Source organism: Buceros rhinoceros, unplaced genomic scaffold (assembly GCF_000710305.1).
Source record: "Buceros rhinoceros silvestris isolate BGI_N320 unplaced genomic scaffold, ASM71030v1 scaffold7773, whole genome shotgun sequence".
Lineage (NCBI taxonomy): Eukaryota > Metazoa > Chordata > Aves > Bucerotiformes > Bucerotidae > Buceros > Buceros rhinoceros.
Genome location: NW_010403030.1, coordinates 56,496 through 73,931, shown reverse-complemented (window position 1 = coordinate 73,931; position 17,436 = coordinate 56,496). Strand labels below are relative to the sequence as shown.

Sequence of the window (17,436 nt, the reverse complement as noted above, 5' to 3'; positions counted from 1 at the left end):
ATTCCTGCTCTTCTTCTCCTGACAAGTTAAAGGTATAACAAGATAAAAACAGCTGCTGCTTTTAGAAAAGGGGCAAATATTTCTGTCTTATTGTGGGCTGAGGTTTGTAAGGATGAGGAAGAGCGATGTGATATACAGTGTATTGATAAAATGTGTCATTAGATATACACATACATATTTGCTAAATATTTTTAGGTGAACAAGTACAGTCCGATATGTCTGGTGTTTATTGTTCTGAGCTCCCTTATTCTCTCCTTCTCAGTCTGTGTACTGAACCCACCCATTATCTCAGAATTTAGATATTAAGTCCTTTCAGCTACATTAAAAGCCTTTGTCATATATTTGTATTGTAACCAGAAAAAACATTGCCTGGGACCAACAAAAAGATCTGCAGGTACTACAGAAATACAGTCAATGTTATAAAATCAGACAAAAACCATTCGGATAATAATCTGTGCTATCTACAAGGAGATTACAGGAAACATGCCAGCACCCTAATTGTTACAGATTTGCCTTGAGCTTCAGATATGTTTTCATGGTACAGATAAGCTTCTGCTTTTTAGAGGTGTAACCTGTTGTTCTTCTTAAGATCTGAGAATTGTCCGTGTTGGGGTTTTTTTTTTCCTCCTTCACTTGCAGGAGTGTTTACTATTTAACTCAGAATGAGTGTAGCTTTGAGTATGTTACTACTAGGTTTTGAACACTCATATTTTCCTACACGTTCCTTGGGTCTGAGTGTTTTATTCTCCTCAGCTTCCCCACCATTAGCTGGCCTAAAAGGTGTTCAGATTGCCGTTCTCTGGCAGTGCAGGTTATTACCACTGGACTTATCACATGCAAACCACCTAACATTGGCCCACAGGTTAGAACTGTTTCCCAGGCCCAGTTAGTACCTGTATAAGATTATCATCATACCTGAGAACATCTCCTGAGGTAATCAAGCGCGGGAAGGCACAAGTCTGTAGATGCAGATCCTGATCCTGGCACACAGTCACCCATCTCTTTACAATCTACTTCCCCTGGGGATAGGAAGGGCAGCATTGGGAAGGACAGAAGAAGAGAAACAAACACAGCATTACTTTGCCATTTTCATGCCCTAATGTCTGAATAGAATCCAGAAAACATCCTTTGTTTGATCTTATTAGATGACAACCAGATGATTCTCATACAAACAATACAGTAATATTGGTCAGTTTATACATGGACTTTTATATGAATAAACACTGTAATAAATACACACCTATTCAATAAGTCTTTAATATAGCCTTTGGAAGTTCTTATAATCACACCTTATAGTCACCTGTCATACTGACTCCACTTTTTTCCATGGGTGTATGAATTACTTGCTCATATTCACCCTTTGTTCAATTAATGCACTCCTCTTCTTCTATTTATTTGCACTCCAGTGCCCTGGGAAATTCTTGTACCTCGAGTTCTTCCTGTTAGTTTATTTTCTCCTTAAATACCCCATTTTCTATTGTGTGCTGCAATATTTCCTTCTGCTCTCTAATTCAGGTGTCAAGGTCTCACAGTTTCAACTGTATGATAGCCTCAGGCTCTAGTGTCTCAATGTCACAGGTATTACTAACACTGGGGCACCAGCAGACTCCTATGTTTAGGTCAGCTCCACCAAGCGTATAAGCAGATCAGTTCCAAGCCATCCTGCTGCAGAGCTCCCTCCTGGATAACTCCACTCACTCCCGCATTTTCTCTGTCTGCACAGTCTGTTTTCCTCCCCTCTCAGCCAACATTCTTGCCCACCCTAGAATACTTGGCTCATAACCATTTTCCCAGTTTAGCCAAATGCTTTACTAAATTCTTACATACATTAACACTTCATTGCCTTAAAGGCTTTTCCTCTCATAAAAAATCACAAGATAAATATGTAATCCTTTTATTAAATCCTACTTTATTGTCCTTTCACTACATTTACTTTTTCTATGCCCTTAACTATTCCCTGCATAATATATTTTGAATTCTTGTCTACTATTGAAATCAGCAAAGTCAGCCAGAGAAGTTTGAATCCCATAGTCCTTGTACCTTTAATACAAAACAAGATCTTGTTTTTTGACATGTAGCCATAAAGGGGACAAACTTATCTCATGAAAGTAAGAAACCTAAAGAAATATTAGACAGGCTTTTAAGTAAGTTCTCCAGAAGAAGCATGAGTTCCCTCTACTGGTACTGGACATAGAAGTTTGTTTCTGTTTGTTTACTAGTAATAATCATAGTTTTGGTCTGTTGTCACAAGCTGAATTCTTCCCCTGTAATGGTGAAACAGCGTAATAAGATGAGATCTGCTGCAGTTAGGTGCTTCATTTAAATCAAAGGGAGTCACTTACAGACCTAGATACTTCTGTATGCACGGAAAAAACGCACCCCATTTTAACAATCATTAGGCATTTTGTAATTTACATAAGGGAAAAAAAAATCATTGCCGCAGTTCAATGAAAAGCGTCAAATTCTAACAGTCATGGCAAGCCAGGGAAGATGAACATGGGGGCAGAATGACCCCATACCATTTGCCCTTGTTCTGAAATTTGGTGGAGCACCACAATTACTCCGCAAGGTCACCTTCATCTCCGTTGCCCTCAGTAACACAACAAAAAAACCTGTGTTGTTATAGTTGCAATGCTCGTGATCTCACTGAGGGTTCAGTGTGTTTACAGCACTGCATATGCCAAACTACTGCTGCTGAGGGAGGTGAGGGTGGAAAGGAGCCATGTGGCTTTAACTGCTGAATGTAAAACACACCCTGTTCAGGTGCAGACAATCCACGTTGTCACTGCACAATGCCACGCCATTTCTGCAACGTTCTGGTTTGGGTCATTTTATTATTTAAATGACTATAAGCAAGTCCTGATGCAAATAAAGATCAAATGACATTTAATAGTGAGATGCACTTTTGCTGCTATAACATCTTGAAAAATTGATAACATTAAAACTTTTTATGAAATAATTCCTTGGTCTTATTTTTTTTAAAGCATCCTGGACTCAATTTCTTTACCGCCTCTTTCGTCCAAACCATACTACGTGTTACGTAATTGAATTATCCTTTCTGCAGGATCAGGTCTGACATATCATGACTTAATAGGTTAAAAGGAAACTAAAAATATTTACCCAGTCCTTTGACAAACTTCATAAGGCACATAATATAACTGGTGGCGGCATTGGCAAAGACCTGGATGCTGTCTGTGTTTAGAAATGCTTCAAAGACATCAAACACCGGAGCCTGGCGTTTCCCTGCAGAATAAATAAGATGAGAACTTCCCCACAGAGGTGATTTTCCAACAGTTTTTCAACAGTTTAACAATTTAATATCTCTCCTATTCTGGGCAGAGACTAAAATGATCTTAGAAGTAAAACCTTGTCCTGCTCCTGAGGCAACTCATGTCACCCTTCCCTACTCATCTGCCAGAGGACAAAAGGTCAGAACAACACCTCTGCTTTCCCTCACACCCCAATTAACAAACCAGACACTTCAGTACAGTCCTCGAGTATTGCAGTGTCACTGCCAAATGCCCCTGCTCAAGTAGGGTATTAAATATATTGAGTTAGCTATTGTGTCTCCGAGGAATCAGACAGGGAAACAAAAGCACATACAAAACAGCCAGCGCAGTAAATCCTTACCCATAGAATAGTCTCCTACAAGGTACTCTTTAACCTCTGACTTGCTGCTGCTGTGCACTGTTTCCAGGGCACTGAACAGGGGTCTCCATCCCGACTGGATTTGGGTAGAACACATTTCCACCAACTCGCCTATAGAGGTGACCACCTGAAGACAGTGTAGAAGAGGTTAAAAGAATAAAACTAAAAATCAGAACTGACACATCAATGGTCCTTCAGAAAGAAGGAGGATGGCTTTAAACACATTTCTACATTTCACTGTGTCAGTTTAGACTTATTTATTATTATTACTTTAGATAACAGGTAAGTTTTCATCATCATCATCATGGCTTGGCTTCGCGAACGAAGATCTGGGGAGGGCTTTTCCCACGCTCACTGCAAGTGATGAGTGCACCCTTTGGGCGTGTGCGGTGGGTTTTTTAGGTGAGGCACAGCATGCACAGAACTGGCTCCACTCTTTACACCTGAGGTTCATCTGCCAGGGCCTAGTGAGCTTGGACAGGGACAGCAAAGTCCTCAGGTCATAGGTTTGGTTAGAGTATCCTTCTCTTAGATGACGGATGCCTTACAAGGCTAAACGAGCTCCATCTGCCCGGGTTTGGAGTCAGAGTTGTCCTTCTCCTAGGATGGTTGCCCGAAGGCTAGTGAGCCCATCCTGCCCATGGACACACTGTGTCTGACCCTTCAGCTGAGACCTGTCTGGCCTGGGAGACCCCACCAGAGGCACATGCCACCACCAGCACAGCTCTCAACCTCACAAGGGCATGCAAGCTCCTTCCCCACGGCAAGGGGGTGCCCGTGAAAGAGTCGCTGCTCTACCTCCAGACATTGCAGACGCGGGCACAGGGCGGCCGGGGCCTGCCAAGAACAGGAGTCCTGGAGGGTAACAGAAAAGTTTTATGTAATTGCTTTAAAGCCAGGTGTACTGTCTCTGTGCTCTACCACAACACTGGCTTAGGCAGTGTCCTGGTTTGAGTTAGAGCAGAACTCTTTCTGTCCAGTGATTTCACTTCCCAGCTCAGTCTCTTTTAACTCATGGCACTTTCTGAAGTTAACGGCATATTTCTGCAGACAGTGTCAGCTTCCAGAAGTGACAACACTTGATGTTCACAGTTACCACCAGGGACCGGGATGCAGAAAGGCTCTTGCTTATAATGGCTCCAGTGCAGACCAAGGTCTCTGCTAAACCCTCTGTACCATGGTGGGGGTGCAGTAAGTGAGAGGCTGCACCTGCGGGGAGGAGCGGACAGGACAGGTGACCCTATACTGACCAACAAGGTGTTCTGTCACATAGACCTTGTATTGATATAAAGCTGAGGGATCACAAGGGTCAAGCTCTCTTCTTCAGTGGCCAGTGTCTGAGGAGGGCTCTGTTCTGCCTTCAATTCCAATCTGTGCATTGCTGAATCCAGCTCCAGAATCCAGCTCCTGAATGCGGTTCCTGCCTGCCACTGAGTCCAGTCTGGGACTTTTTCAGTGCCTACTCCTCAGCACCAGTGGTGATGTGGTTGCCATGAGGGGAGCTGGGTTCAGTATTTCATTTTATTGTTATTATTTTCATTAAAGCAGTTTCAGTTTTCTTCTCCAATCCGTAAGTCTCTCTCCCTTATTCCCTTTCTCTTCCCCTTTAGGAAGGCAGAGAGTTAATAGAGAGCATCTGTCACTTGCCTAGTGGCCAGCCCAGCCCTAACATTTGACAGATAGGCAAAGCCCTCCTGATGATGACTAAGGGGCACCATTTGAATGGAATCTGGGAAGCACTCTCAAGTGGACCAAGTCCACGCTGTAGACCATCCTTCTTATGGGCATGGTAGGCCAGATACAGACACCCTAACTTGCCTGGTCTTGGACATCCTCATCACACAGCTCTAGCTGCATGATACGCTCAAAGGGACGAAAAAGTGCCTCATTAAAGTGAAAATGAGAAGGCTCATTCCAGTCCATCAGCACTTCAGTGAGGATGTCATGGATGAAGGAGACAGCCTTCCGAGACACATGTCTCTCCTTATGACAGGCAGCCTGCAGGGAAAGGAGAAGTATTAGTTTGTCCAAGCAAAAAATTTGCTTTTAATGAGACACTTCTAAGGGAGGTAAGCACTTCTTCATGTTGCTGAACCCTAAAACAGCTTCATCACTAACGTGACCAGGGACCCCACTGCAATGAAAATGGGAGAGTACTGCCATGGAAACAGATGACTGAGACTCTGAGCTGCTTGGTGTCCCACAGATGCATGAAGGTTTGCTGACAATTCAAAAAAAGTAGAGCTAAAAATAAATTAAATAATAAACCCCATAGAACACAACTTTTGTGAAATGTTGACTTTTGTTTCTACTGTGTGACGATTTTTCCCTTCAAAAAGGTAGTTTCTGCATATATTCACCATACCTATCTATGCGTGACCAAATGTCACTTTTTATTTGGCTATTTATGGAAGGTAAGGGGAGAGGGTTCTCATCGCCTTTGGAAAAGCTATTAAAAATTAATCATCAGTGAATATGGATAAAAAGTTACTGTTTTGAGCAACTATGTGGGTTATACTAAATTCTATCCTTTCCCTGATGTTGCTCAATTCCAGTAATGCCCTCACATGCACTGAAGTCAGCCAAAAAGACTGACCAGCCCTGCATTCTAAAAACATAGAAGGCACTTGAGTTTAAACTGTCTTGGAATCTTAAAAGAGTTGGAAGTTCTCAAAACATGAAAAATTCTGAAGTGGTCTCAGGCTGTTATTCAAACTAGTGTCTCACTTGCCTTTTCAAGATAAAGGGCTGTTTAAGCATAATTTTAACAAAACTATTCTCTGCTATTTCTGCTTCACTTAGAGGGATTCTACTGAGACTCCCCATGTCTGAACTCTGTTGTAAGACAGTCCACACATTTTCTTGAGTCAATAAAATGGAGTGTTATGGCAACTTACTGAGCAGCTCATCTTAAAACTCCAGGTAAGCATGCTCCCAGTAGACCTGGGCAGATGACACCACACACCTCACCCACAGAGAGAAAGGACGGACTGCACATTTATTCATACCAATGATACAAATCAAATAGCTCTGAGAGGTCAAGACACCAGTATTTCACCAGGTAAGACTCAAAGTTTGTCTGAAAAAAGGTCATTTGTTATGACTGAAATCCATTATGCAGCTGCCATTGGCATGCCACCGTCCAGGGTTCACAGAGAAGGAAAAGGAAAGGGAAAACCACCACCATCTTCCCAGCTGAACTGGCTTTATGTAGGAAAAGAAAGCCTGCATCCTTTTATGGGAAGACATGCAAGGATGCAGACCTTGACTGGGAAAATAGGTAGGTGGAGGAGTTACCTGTAACCTCTTCGGGTGGTTTCAAATTTTTCACCACAGACACACAGGCAGTATCATATTGCAAAGATCCAACACACTGCCTCTGAACCTGCCCATTTCAGTTATTTAGAAGTGCACTCCTCAGAAGCAGTATCACAAAATATGACACAGTCTATACAACACCCCAACAAGAGTGTAACCAGATCTGACAATGTTTAGGGCAGAATCGCATTTTAAGAGCTATCAGGCCTTCTCCAGCTTTTTCAGCTTTTCCATCTCTTGCACACATTCCCTGTTCTCCCCGACTCGTACCTCTACGAGGTGAGGTGCCACCAGGCTCCAGCAGCGCATGAGGTGGAGCAATGGGCGAGATTTACTCCTTACAATTCTGAGCATGGCATCACCAAGTCGGAACAAGTGAAGTGCACTTCTCCTGTCCTGGGTAGATTTTACTTCACCTACAAGAAAGTATAAGAAAATAAGTGGAAGCTAAGCAACAGCATCACCTCCATCTCTAGATGTCTACATTGGAATTTAATACTAAGAATTTCCAACCTGATGTAAGTCAGTGGTGGAGAAAAAGGAAGAAGAAAAAAATTGATGTAAAACACAGCATATGCATGTGTAGGTAAAAGAGCAGGAGATGAACCCAAGTCTTAAGAATTAAACACACTTTCAAACATACTTTATTTTACGTGATTTTTTTTTTTGGCCAAAATTTTAAAGACTAAGGTTTGGAGAAAAAAGTGCAGAAAAGTTAAGCAAGGAGCTAAACAATTGATATCAAGACCCAAAATAGTTGTTGCAAAAGCCTTTGGTGACATCTACAGGAAAGAATATAAACTGCAAATTAATTTAGTTTTGGTTTGTCCTTTTGTATTACTTATCAAGCAAAGGATATGAAGCAGAGAATGTGAGCAAATTCTTTTCTGTTCCCCAGCCAGTAATACTCATTATTTCCTATTGAAAGGGATTAATCTTTTGTTGCTCTTTGAACAAAACACTTCATTTTCTCATTTAAAATACACTGGTGCTTTAATCTCTAATTAAAGAGGGGCATACCACTTACATATATTAAAAAATGCAATTAATTGCTCTACCGTAATTGTAATTGTTACTAACTACTGTTGATTGACTACTATATCCATGATAAGAGGATCACTGTTTATTAAAAATAAAGTGATGAACGTTGAGGCCTGGAGATAAGCAAGAGCTTGAAAATTGAAGTGTCACATTGAGAAAATGACAAGTAACAGTTCAGGAAGAGGGGGAACTGATTACAGGAACAGTACGAATTGAAGTGAAATATCTTCCTTTGGGTCAAATCCTTCTGCTCTATTTGAGACATTGATGGAAACAACAATTTACAGGCTTTGCACTATAAGATACATGCTCCACTCTGCTAGAAGAAGAGCTAGCAGGACAAACCCCACTGCTTTACTTAACATTCTTCAGTTGGGTGCTTTGTTTGCTATCACCCATTTTCTGAACACTCCTGAGGTTATCCCACTGTCGAATGTCTAACCTCAATCCACAGTCTTAAGTCTATGTTCACCCGAGTTTCCCTACTGGATCGGCTCCAAAATGGAGCTATGATTAAATACCTGTGGATAATTAACACCCCCAAAGTCCAAGAATCAAATGAATGTCTTCTGAAGTGTTTCACAGCAGGTGTGGATGTGGTCCGTGTCTTAAAAAAAGCACTCAACCTTTTCTAAAGACTTTGAATTGCTCCTACAGAAAGATCTTATTAGACTAAATACTGTGTTTTATCTATACCTTGAAATTTCAACTGGAAAACTTAAAACTGTAAGAATACAAAGCACTGTAGGGGTACAGTTGTCTATGAAACAGAGCTATGGATCCTCAGGCAATTTACCTGGCATTGCAAGGCAGTAATCAACTGTGTCTGTGACTGAATGGAAAAGCTGGGCCTGAGAAGCCTTCTTGAGCTGGTAGAGGAAGCCTGCCAATGCCATCAAGTTTAACTTGTCAGCAGCATCTTCAAAGAGCCTGTGAGTAAAAGAACAGAATCTAACTCAAAAATTAATAAGATGCAGACTTAAATGTGTATGTGAGAGGAAAATCCTTATCTGTACGTGGATGCTACGTGTTGCCTTTGGTGACACATTTGGTTATTGAGGGCTTTTGCATTTATACAGTGCTACAGAAAGACTTTGATCCAGAAGCTCTGTTAATTGGAGGGTGAAAAGTAGGGTGCTGCAGGACCAACCAGAATCCTTCCAAGATTCAACCGTGGTAGTAAACCACAAATTCACTTTTTCAAGGAATCAGTACTTCTGCATTACTGTATCTTAAAGCTATAGCAGTTCATGAACCAGTAATCAAAAAAACAGTGAGAATATGCCCAGTCTTCACAACACAGATTGTCGTAGCTTCTCTGACTTTAGTTACACCAGTTTGCTACATCTGAAGTTACAGCCCCTTACATGAAAAACAAATTAACCCAAGCCTTAGACCAAAAGTTGCTGTACCTGAATTGCTGTTTTGGAATATAAACAAAACTGTTTATATTGGTATTTTCAGCTGAAAAGAGCTCTTAAAATCTCTGCTCTTAAACCAGTAAACATGCTTACATAGGAGGTAGGTTCCACAGAGAAATCTCACATGTTGCAGCCACAAGCTGTCACAAATACAATATTCTGACATTGCTTCTCATGAAAAGTTCTCTGTAGTCCTAGGAACTGGGGATCAAGCTGTAATAACCTCCGCACTGAAGTAAAAGTGTGGAAATCAAACCTGCATCATTAAAATTACAGTACTGCTGACCTCTAAACCTCAGACTCAAGTTGTACTGTGAGCTTCCTAAACATAAGGTCCTTTCCATGCACAGAGTCTAACTCCTAGAAGCAGTGTCAGTATCCATTACCTTTTCCTCTGAATTTACAAATAGCCCCCTTCTATAGGCAGAGATAAAGAACGTAAAATGTCAGTTGGAGAAAAAAGGTTATTAGAAGCATGAAAACCCAGGAAATTTTCAGCTCTAGCCTGCCGAAAGAAAAGCAAAAAAAGCCTGTGACGTATTAGTCTGCAGACTGTGTTGTAGGCACGTTTGATCTAGCCGTTCTGCAACCATGTTTGGTGGCCCTTCCTCCTCCAGAGAGGCTGGGGCAGGCTGACAAGCTGTCCACACAGTCCTGCCAGACGCAGCTGTTTTCTAACCGACGCTGGTCTTGTCACTCAGTCCCTTCCTGTCAGGCCACAACACCCTCTTACTTTGTCTGCTTTAATGAATACAACAGATTAATTTACACACAAATAATAAATCCAACACCCTCAGGACGCATTGGATTTATCTGGCATATTCACTGTTGTGCACAGACATACTCAGCCCAGTACCGACAAGGCAGGTACTGCAGAGCTGCAGAAAACCACGTCTTTTAGGAACTGCTAGTTGAAATGTACACACAGCTCTCTTGGGAAACTCCGCTGAAGCAAGTGGCTGCAATGGACAAAGATCAGGACCCACTGCTCCACAAAAAAGTCCATTTTGTTTCTGTTTTGAGAACAAGGATTCTGGTCCCCGACAGCGCTGCTTTTACCTGTCAGCTTGTGTGGAGAGCGTGAGAACAGCCTTGGCAGCACTGGTCCCACATAGCAGGCTGCCTCCACGGAAGTCAAAAGGTCTGCCCTTACTGCTCTCCTTGATGAGCTCCTGAATAGAAACTGGCTGAATGACAGGATTGCTGCTGAGGGTGGTCTCCTGCTCAGGGGTCACTGCCTGGGGAGACTCCCTAGGCTCAGAGTCTGGGTGCAGCCCTCCAGGTGCCTGCTGTGACTGGGTGATGGTAAGGGAGGGCTGGGAAGCACCATCACTGAAGTGGCTGTGCTCCAGTGTGCTGATGTACTCACACACCCTGAAAACAAACAGGAGAAGCAAAAGTTGAATTAAACCCTTGAAACAACTTCTCCCCCCTCTAATCACCAGACTCACTAAAGAAATGCTTGGGTCTCTGATCTCCAGAGGTGAGCCAGAAGGACAGTGCAAGTAAGGCTCTTGGCTGCCTCACAGCCTGTCACTGTGAGAAGCCAGCTTACACAGAAACACTGGCAGTTTGCAGGCACTGATTTTACATCTGAACCAGATAAGAGGCACAGGATATCTTCCTCAAACTGTAAACAGACGATCTCTAACTCTCAGACTACTCAGATAACCTGTCGTCCTACATCCTTTGGCTTCTCCTGTGCCTAGATAGCAAACAGTTCAGTGAAAACCCTGTTAGATTCCTGGGTCTGCCACGGTCTTCTGTTACCTTTGAAGTTTCTAAGTGTTGATTTTGACTCTGCACAGAGGTGGAACCCAGCATGGTCTTTTCTCTTACAGATAGTGACAGTTAATTTGCGCTGACACTGTTTATACAGAATACTCCTAAAGGATGTGTCCTTTTCCTCAGTCTGTTGCTTTCAGGCAACATGGTATAAATTCTGTTTCTTATGGGAAAGATGGTGAGTACCTGAACACATGAGGCCAACAGTCCTGATTGTGGCTTCCCATCTCCAGGCCCACGTTAAGGACTGCATCCATACACAAAACATGAGCAGTGTGCAGGCAGACACCCTGCACTTTCCCCATCTGCTCCAGTTTCTGCTCCACCTTCTGTTTCACTGCAGCACAAAAAATAATTTAAAAAAATTAGCTTCTCCAGCTTTTAAACAAACACTGGTTTGTACATAGGGTGATAGCAAAAGTAAACAATTTGAAAGCTATAAAGGAACATGGAGTTTAGACAAAAAACAAATCAGAGAACTCCATTTCTTCCTAATAAACATAAGCCAGTTTTAAAATTAAAATTCTTTTTGATTGATCATATATGCATGAAAAAAATCAATGCCAGATTGAGACCCTCCACCCCCAAATTCACATCTTGTTGCCCATGGATGCAGACTGTCGGTGATACTACATGTTTCTCTTTGGAGCTGGCTGGCTGCATATTTATTTATTACCATAATCTTCTTTGCTACAGAAAAAAAAAGTTTGCAGATTTCCTATCTATTTCCATACAGAAGATTCATCAAAGAGCTCTTGTTAATGGATATTCCTGTCAAAGCAAAACTAATCCTGATCTGAACACAAGCATTTGGACCTCATTCTTTTTCCTAAGAACCTCTGAAAAGCTTAGTTTTCATGCTGCATTGGAATGGAAACAAATTGTGAAGCTTTGCAAGCTTTCATGGAACAGATCTGTTGGCCTCTGGCCACCACTACTGCTTCCTCTTTGCTTCAGCGTAGTCTGGCCAACGCGTTTCAGTCAAGTCTAGCAGAGCAGTCAAAAGCTGGTTTGTGCTCAGGCCTATTCGCTTTTTGTTTGAAGTGTCAAGCAAGGTCATTTGTGCAACGCTGGTTTGTTACGAGCTTCTTGCTATCAGAAATCAGATGTCATCAGACACATTTTATGTGCTTCTCCAAACAGCCCTTGGAAACAACAGCTGAGTTTAGTGACTTCCACTGGGTTTTAAGTAGTGATATAGAGATGCAGAACTTTTTACGTGTATAAATACAAGATTTTTTTTCTTTAATTCCAACATCCTTTAACATGAATCAGAAACAGCTTTAAATATCTGATGATTACCAAAGACAACCGAGGACGTATACGCAAGACAGGGAGGACACAAACTCAGCTTGTATTACCACTCTCAATACATCAAAATAAAAACTGTTTCTCTGATGCCCTCTGGTTGTATCAGAATCACTTTAAAGTGCACATTTCAGAAATGCTGTTGGCTTTTTTTCCTACTGATTACATATAAATTATAATTAGTGTGACATAACGCTAAGAACCTGGGACAGCAGGACATGTCCTTTAGCCTCTAGACATACATTCCTACAAGTGAGTGGTGGACAGAAGTGGCATTCCCCTCTGCCCTTCTTCTATCTGTATGTAGCAAAGTACTTTCCAGTTGCATTTTTTCAGGCAATATGAGAAAAGGTAGGTAATTTAATCACTTAGGTACCTTGAGCTATAGTATCACTGGGCTCCTGAATTTCTTTTTCTTCTTTCTCTTCTTGGACACAGGAGGCAGCAGCCATTTGGGCAAGAGCAGAGGCACAGTTAGCAGCAACTCCTGAAAAGCAACACCACAGTTCCTGTTTAACCAGTATTTCCTCCCCAATCCCATGCAATCTCAACAACAGGTTTCATCAAGCGAAGCTGGCTGGATATGTCTGTACTGCAGGGCAGGTGCACTCTGCAGAGGGTCCTACAGTCCAGGGTCCTATCCAAGACTAGAAGGGATGCTGCTTTTCTCTGTCTCAAATGCCTTCAAGGAAAGTTACCACCCTATTTTATGAGTCTGCCATAACATCCCACATGCAGCAGTACCCAGAGCACAGCTCAGCCGGGCTGCCCTCCTCAGTCCATCCAGGCTCATGCAGATGGAGTCCTTCTCCTTCTGGTTCTGCTCCTTGGCTCCTTCTGCTCCCAGTATGAATGCCAGCCCTTTGGAGCTGCCTGCCATGCGGCCAGTCAGTGGTGTGGACAAAGTGTCAATCAAGTTCTTCCAACAGCCGATTAAGAGGTATTGGGCAAAAGCAACTCCTGGAGTGAGAAATGTATTGCTACTATTACTGGAAAACAACACAACAGCAGCTTTATCACCAGTGGAAAAAAAACAAGTCATACGTGTCCTCTGCATGCTGGACTACCAGTTCACATGTAGGATGTACTGACATACTTCCCTCAACCCTTAAATTGTAGTTCTAAAGCACAATTTATCTCAATAAGCTTATGGTACATAACAACACACTGCTGGCAGATGCACGTGTGCTTTTAATACAGTCTTAATACCTGCAACAACAGAATCATCAGTCTTCTGGTTTTGGGAAAGAGGAGATTGAGCTGAAGCAGATGCCATCAGTTGGCCACCAATTGCACTGCTTCCCAAGCCGTCGATGTCTGCCAGAACATTAAAAAACAACAGATTACTATTAGGCACGCAGATGGTGTAAGGAAAGCATCTCCTTTTTTTCTTGAAGAGGGGAAATATCCCACCATCAAAAGCCCCCAAAAAGTTACATAGTCAACAGAATTCCTGGAAGCTTCCATTTCTTACAGTTCAGAACTTTCTGCACCCTTAAATCTCCACATTTCTTAGTATAACTTTTCAAATCTTGCTAAATTCCTGTATCTAGATGTTTCCAGACCTCAGTCTGAGTCCTCAAGATGCACTGGGATCTTACGGTCTAAATGCAATTTTCAGTAGACCTATGTAGGTTCAATCTCAACAAAAGAAATACAACCCCTTCTCCAATGCAACAGAAGACCAGCTTCTCACAGCGAGTTTAATATTAGGGATGTCAGGTTGATTTCCCTTCTAGCAGCCTCTGTCTGTCTGTCTCTTCTCCACATAATTCACGGCTATTGTTTTTCCAAAGTGTTTCTTTCAGCTCCCCAGCTCAACAGCTGAAAGCAACACTGAGCTCACACAATCAGCAAAAAACTTCCAGAGCAGAGCCCTTCGATTACCAGTTAATGGCTCAGCTGAAGCCAGTGTACTCCCCGTACACACTGTTTTAATTACCTCTTAGTAATCCTAGGGTATACATATTCAACCAAACAGTGCATTTTATATCACTATCATAGACATCCTGCTGCCTTTCAGCTTATACAATTTGGTTTTTTTCCTCCTCAAACGAAGCTAAGGATTGTTTTTAAGCATTTGTTAGAGGTGCTCCAGGTTTTCAGCTTCTCTCTAGTGCCATTTGGCATATCACTGGCATAGCACAAATCTGAACCAAGGGAAACCCAGTCAGTGGAAGGCTTCCAGGATCAGATGCCACTATTTTTATTGTACTGCACCATGGGCACACTGAAATGGCTTTGCTGTGACATCAAGAAAATAGCATCCTTACCACTTAGTGTTAACAAGTACCAAGTCTACCAGAAGTGAAGATGACAGAATTAAGAGAAGTTTTGGTTCAGGAGAACAAACCTACTCTTCCTGTCTCCTAGGAACAGTCTGTTACTAAGCCCGTGCTTCAAAAGCTTTCTCTCTGATCCAAAAGAAACACTGAAGTATCTGCCACAGTTAAGTTTGATTCCTTCTCTACCAGCAATTTCTGAAACACCGTGTGTTGCATGATGACATGTTGTTCTGTACATAATGCAATGAAGCAGCGTGTTACTGTAGCTTGTTTTAGACACCTTTGTTTGGAGGTGAGCCTTGCCACCATAACATAGTACTGACCGGTCAGCATGGTGATCAGGGGAAGGCTGTGTTCTTCAGGGCTTCCCCAGTATCCAGCTTCCCCCAGCATGTTCCTTTCTAGTACCTGGTGGTACAGCTCTTCAACCCAGGCCTGGGAAAATACCATCAACACTCCACTGGACTGGACCTGCTTCATGAACTCCTTCTGCAGAAAACCAGAAAAGCCAGATGCCAGACAACAGAAAGCCCTACAGCATGAGCTCAGCCCCTAGATCTACTCCCGAGCATAAGGGAATGCAGGAGTACAAATGAAGTTCTGCAAAAATAAGAATTACAAAGGATTCCAAAGGGTCTCTGTAGCAGAGAATGACATGAACAAAGAGCCTTCTCTTCTCTTACTGCAGTTCATGGAAGTTGTGGATCATGACAATTCCTGCACAGTGACAGTAGAACATGCTGGTCTCTCACTGTTTTCACAAGGTAGGGGTAGGGTCTCTATTCCAATAAAAAAAAAATTGTGGCACCTAATGCTGCTTGTCCAGCAATTGGGCCCTTCTACACCGAACAGTCACCACAGATGAACCGGGGTTCATACAGATATCTGAACTACTTTCAAACGGTACTTAGGTCATGATCAGGCCTGTTGTGCACAGACAAGGTTCTAAGTCACAGATTTGCTCACGCAGCTGCTTTCAAGCAGACCAGAACTGATGGTATGGGATCTGATGACGATGATGTTAAAAACCACTTGGTTTTGAAGTCTTCCAGAATATATTATAAATTCTCTTACATGGGAAGCTCATCAATAATGGTACATTTTGACAATTTTTTTTTTGTTTTCCATTTTTGTTCCGTATGTCACTGATTTTTCTATTTTTAGGAAAACTCTAAAATGGCTTATCTTGGGCAACTTAGTTGAAAAACACAGATTCATGTTTTGTAACTTCTGCAGCCTTCAAAACAATTTTCAAAAAGCCCAAGAAGCTGAGGAATCCCAGACGTCACAAAAATCATCAGTTCATATTATTAAAACCTAATTATTTTTCATTCTAACTTCTCATGTCTTCACCAGCATAAATACAAATCAAGTATTAAGCAAGAATGTTGTCATGTTCAAAAGTAGCTGTAAGATGAAGGTATGTCCCTTGATAACATGCACTAACAATATTTACTGTATCAGGCAATGCTAATGAAGATGTGTTCTGAAGGTAGAGTATCCATCAGGATGAATGACTGCTACTTCAGTGATAATCAGTAAGCAGCATTCATGGCATTCATTCCCCCCCAAATTACAGAGAAGCTGTGTAATTCAGATGCACGACATTTATCATGCAAGATTCATAAGCAGCCTGGAGAGAGCTTCATTTGCAATTATCATTTCTCCACTTAGCAAGCAGCCTGAAGGTTTATGTGTGGGCTGCTTTATGTGAAAGAGAGCAAAACAAATTTTGGGGTTTTTTACCAGTTTTCCCTTATTCCCCAACTCACCAGCAATACAGGTGCCTGGGCAGGCTTCTTCTTGTAGTAATCTGAGTTGGCCAATTTTAGGTTGAGCAGCAGAGTGTAATGTGAAACCATGTAGAGACTGTCTGCATTCATCAGCGTCTGGAAGCTGAAATTTAGGTTTCCCTCAAATCCTGGTGAGTGCATCATACCTAACAAAAACACCATGTGAGCTCTCACATTTTACACAGATCTTGCCTGGGAAAAAAAAAAATCAGAAACTAACCCTAGCATTTCAGCAGCAACAGACTGCTAGAATACTTAATGAATCAGCAGTAGAAATTACTCTACTAAATGTTCTGGAATAGGAAACAGAACATAAGCAGTCCATCTAGAAGGCAGTGCCGCAAGGCAAACTGAACACTCCAGTTACAGTCCAGCAAAGCAACATGCTGAACTGGAAAAACCCACGGAGCACCAGCACTCCTTGGGAAGACTGCCAAGAACAAAGGAAGGGGCAGGACACATCTGCAATGCTAACTGGAAAGGTGAGGTGGAGAGGAGCAGAGGCAAAGCCTTTGTGCTTAACTGAGCAAACAACGCACCAATGGTGCTTATGAGGGTGACAGCCCTTTTAACCCCCGACTAGATCTGTCCTGCCTAAGTGAGTTTTTGGAAGAGGACTGGAGTGCTCAGTACCTTACAGGATCAGGCTGTAATCATCATTCTCTCCATGGCCTACAGGTTTGTGGACAAGCATTTGGGGCCAAGCTGGCTGGAACCTGTTACAACTCCAAGCCCTGTTTAGTTCATACAAGACCTGCTTTCTAGATAGCTAAGCATTTGCAGCTCTGTCAGACCCATAAGCCAACTGTAAGCGCTCAGTATTCCTGAAAACACTAT

The 17,436-nt window shown here is 42.3% G+C and overlaps 1 protein-coding gene across 1 annotated transcript in view; it reads right to left on the bottom strand.

The window, feature by feature from the left end:
* The window catches only part of KIAA1244 (KIAA1244 ortholog), an 87,887-nt gene that overhangs the window by 14,034 nt on the left and 56,417 nt on the right, over positions 1–17,436 (bottom strand). Inside the window, exons 13-25 of the mRNA XM_010132843.1 lie at positions 16,579–16,745; positions 15,130–15,295; positions 13,731–13,838; positions 13,266–13,481; positions 12,898–13,008; positions 11,400–11,550; positions 10,488–10,802; positions 8,804–8,937; positions 7,237–7,382; positions 5,467–5,646; positions 3,631–3,775; positions 3,121–3,243; positions 916–1,019 (exon numbers count right to left, since the gene is read on the bottom strand). Of these exons, the coding sequence (XP_010131145.1) occupies positions 916–1,019; positions 3,121–3,243; positions 3,631–3,775; positions 5,467–5,646; positions 7,237–7,382; positions 8,804–8,937; positions 10,488–10,802; positions 11,400–11,550; positions 12,898–13,008; positions 13,266–13,481; positions 13,731–13,838; positions 15,130–15,295; positions 16,579–16,745 (2,066 nt within the window). The remainder of the gene's footprint in view (positions 1–915; positions 1,020–3,120; positions 3,244–3,630; positions 3,776–5,466; positions 5,647–7,236; positions 7,383–8,803; positions 8,938–10,487; positions 10,803–11,399; positions 11,551–12,897; positions 13,009–13,265; positions 13,482–13,730; positions 13,839–15,129; positions 15,296–16,578; positions 16,746–17,436) is intronic.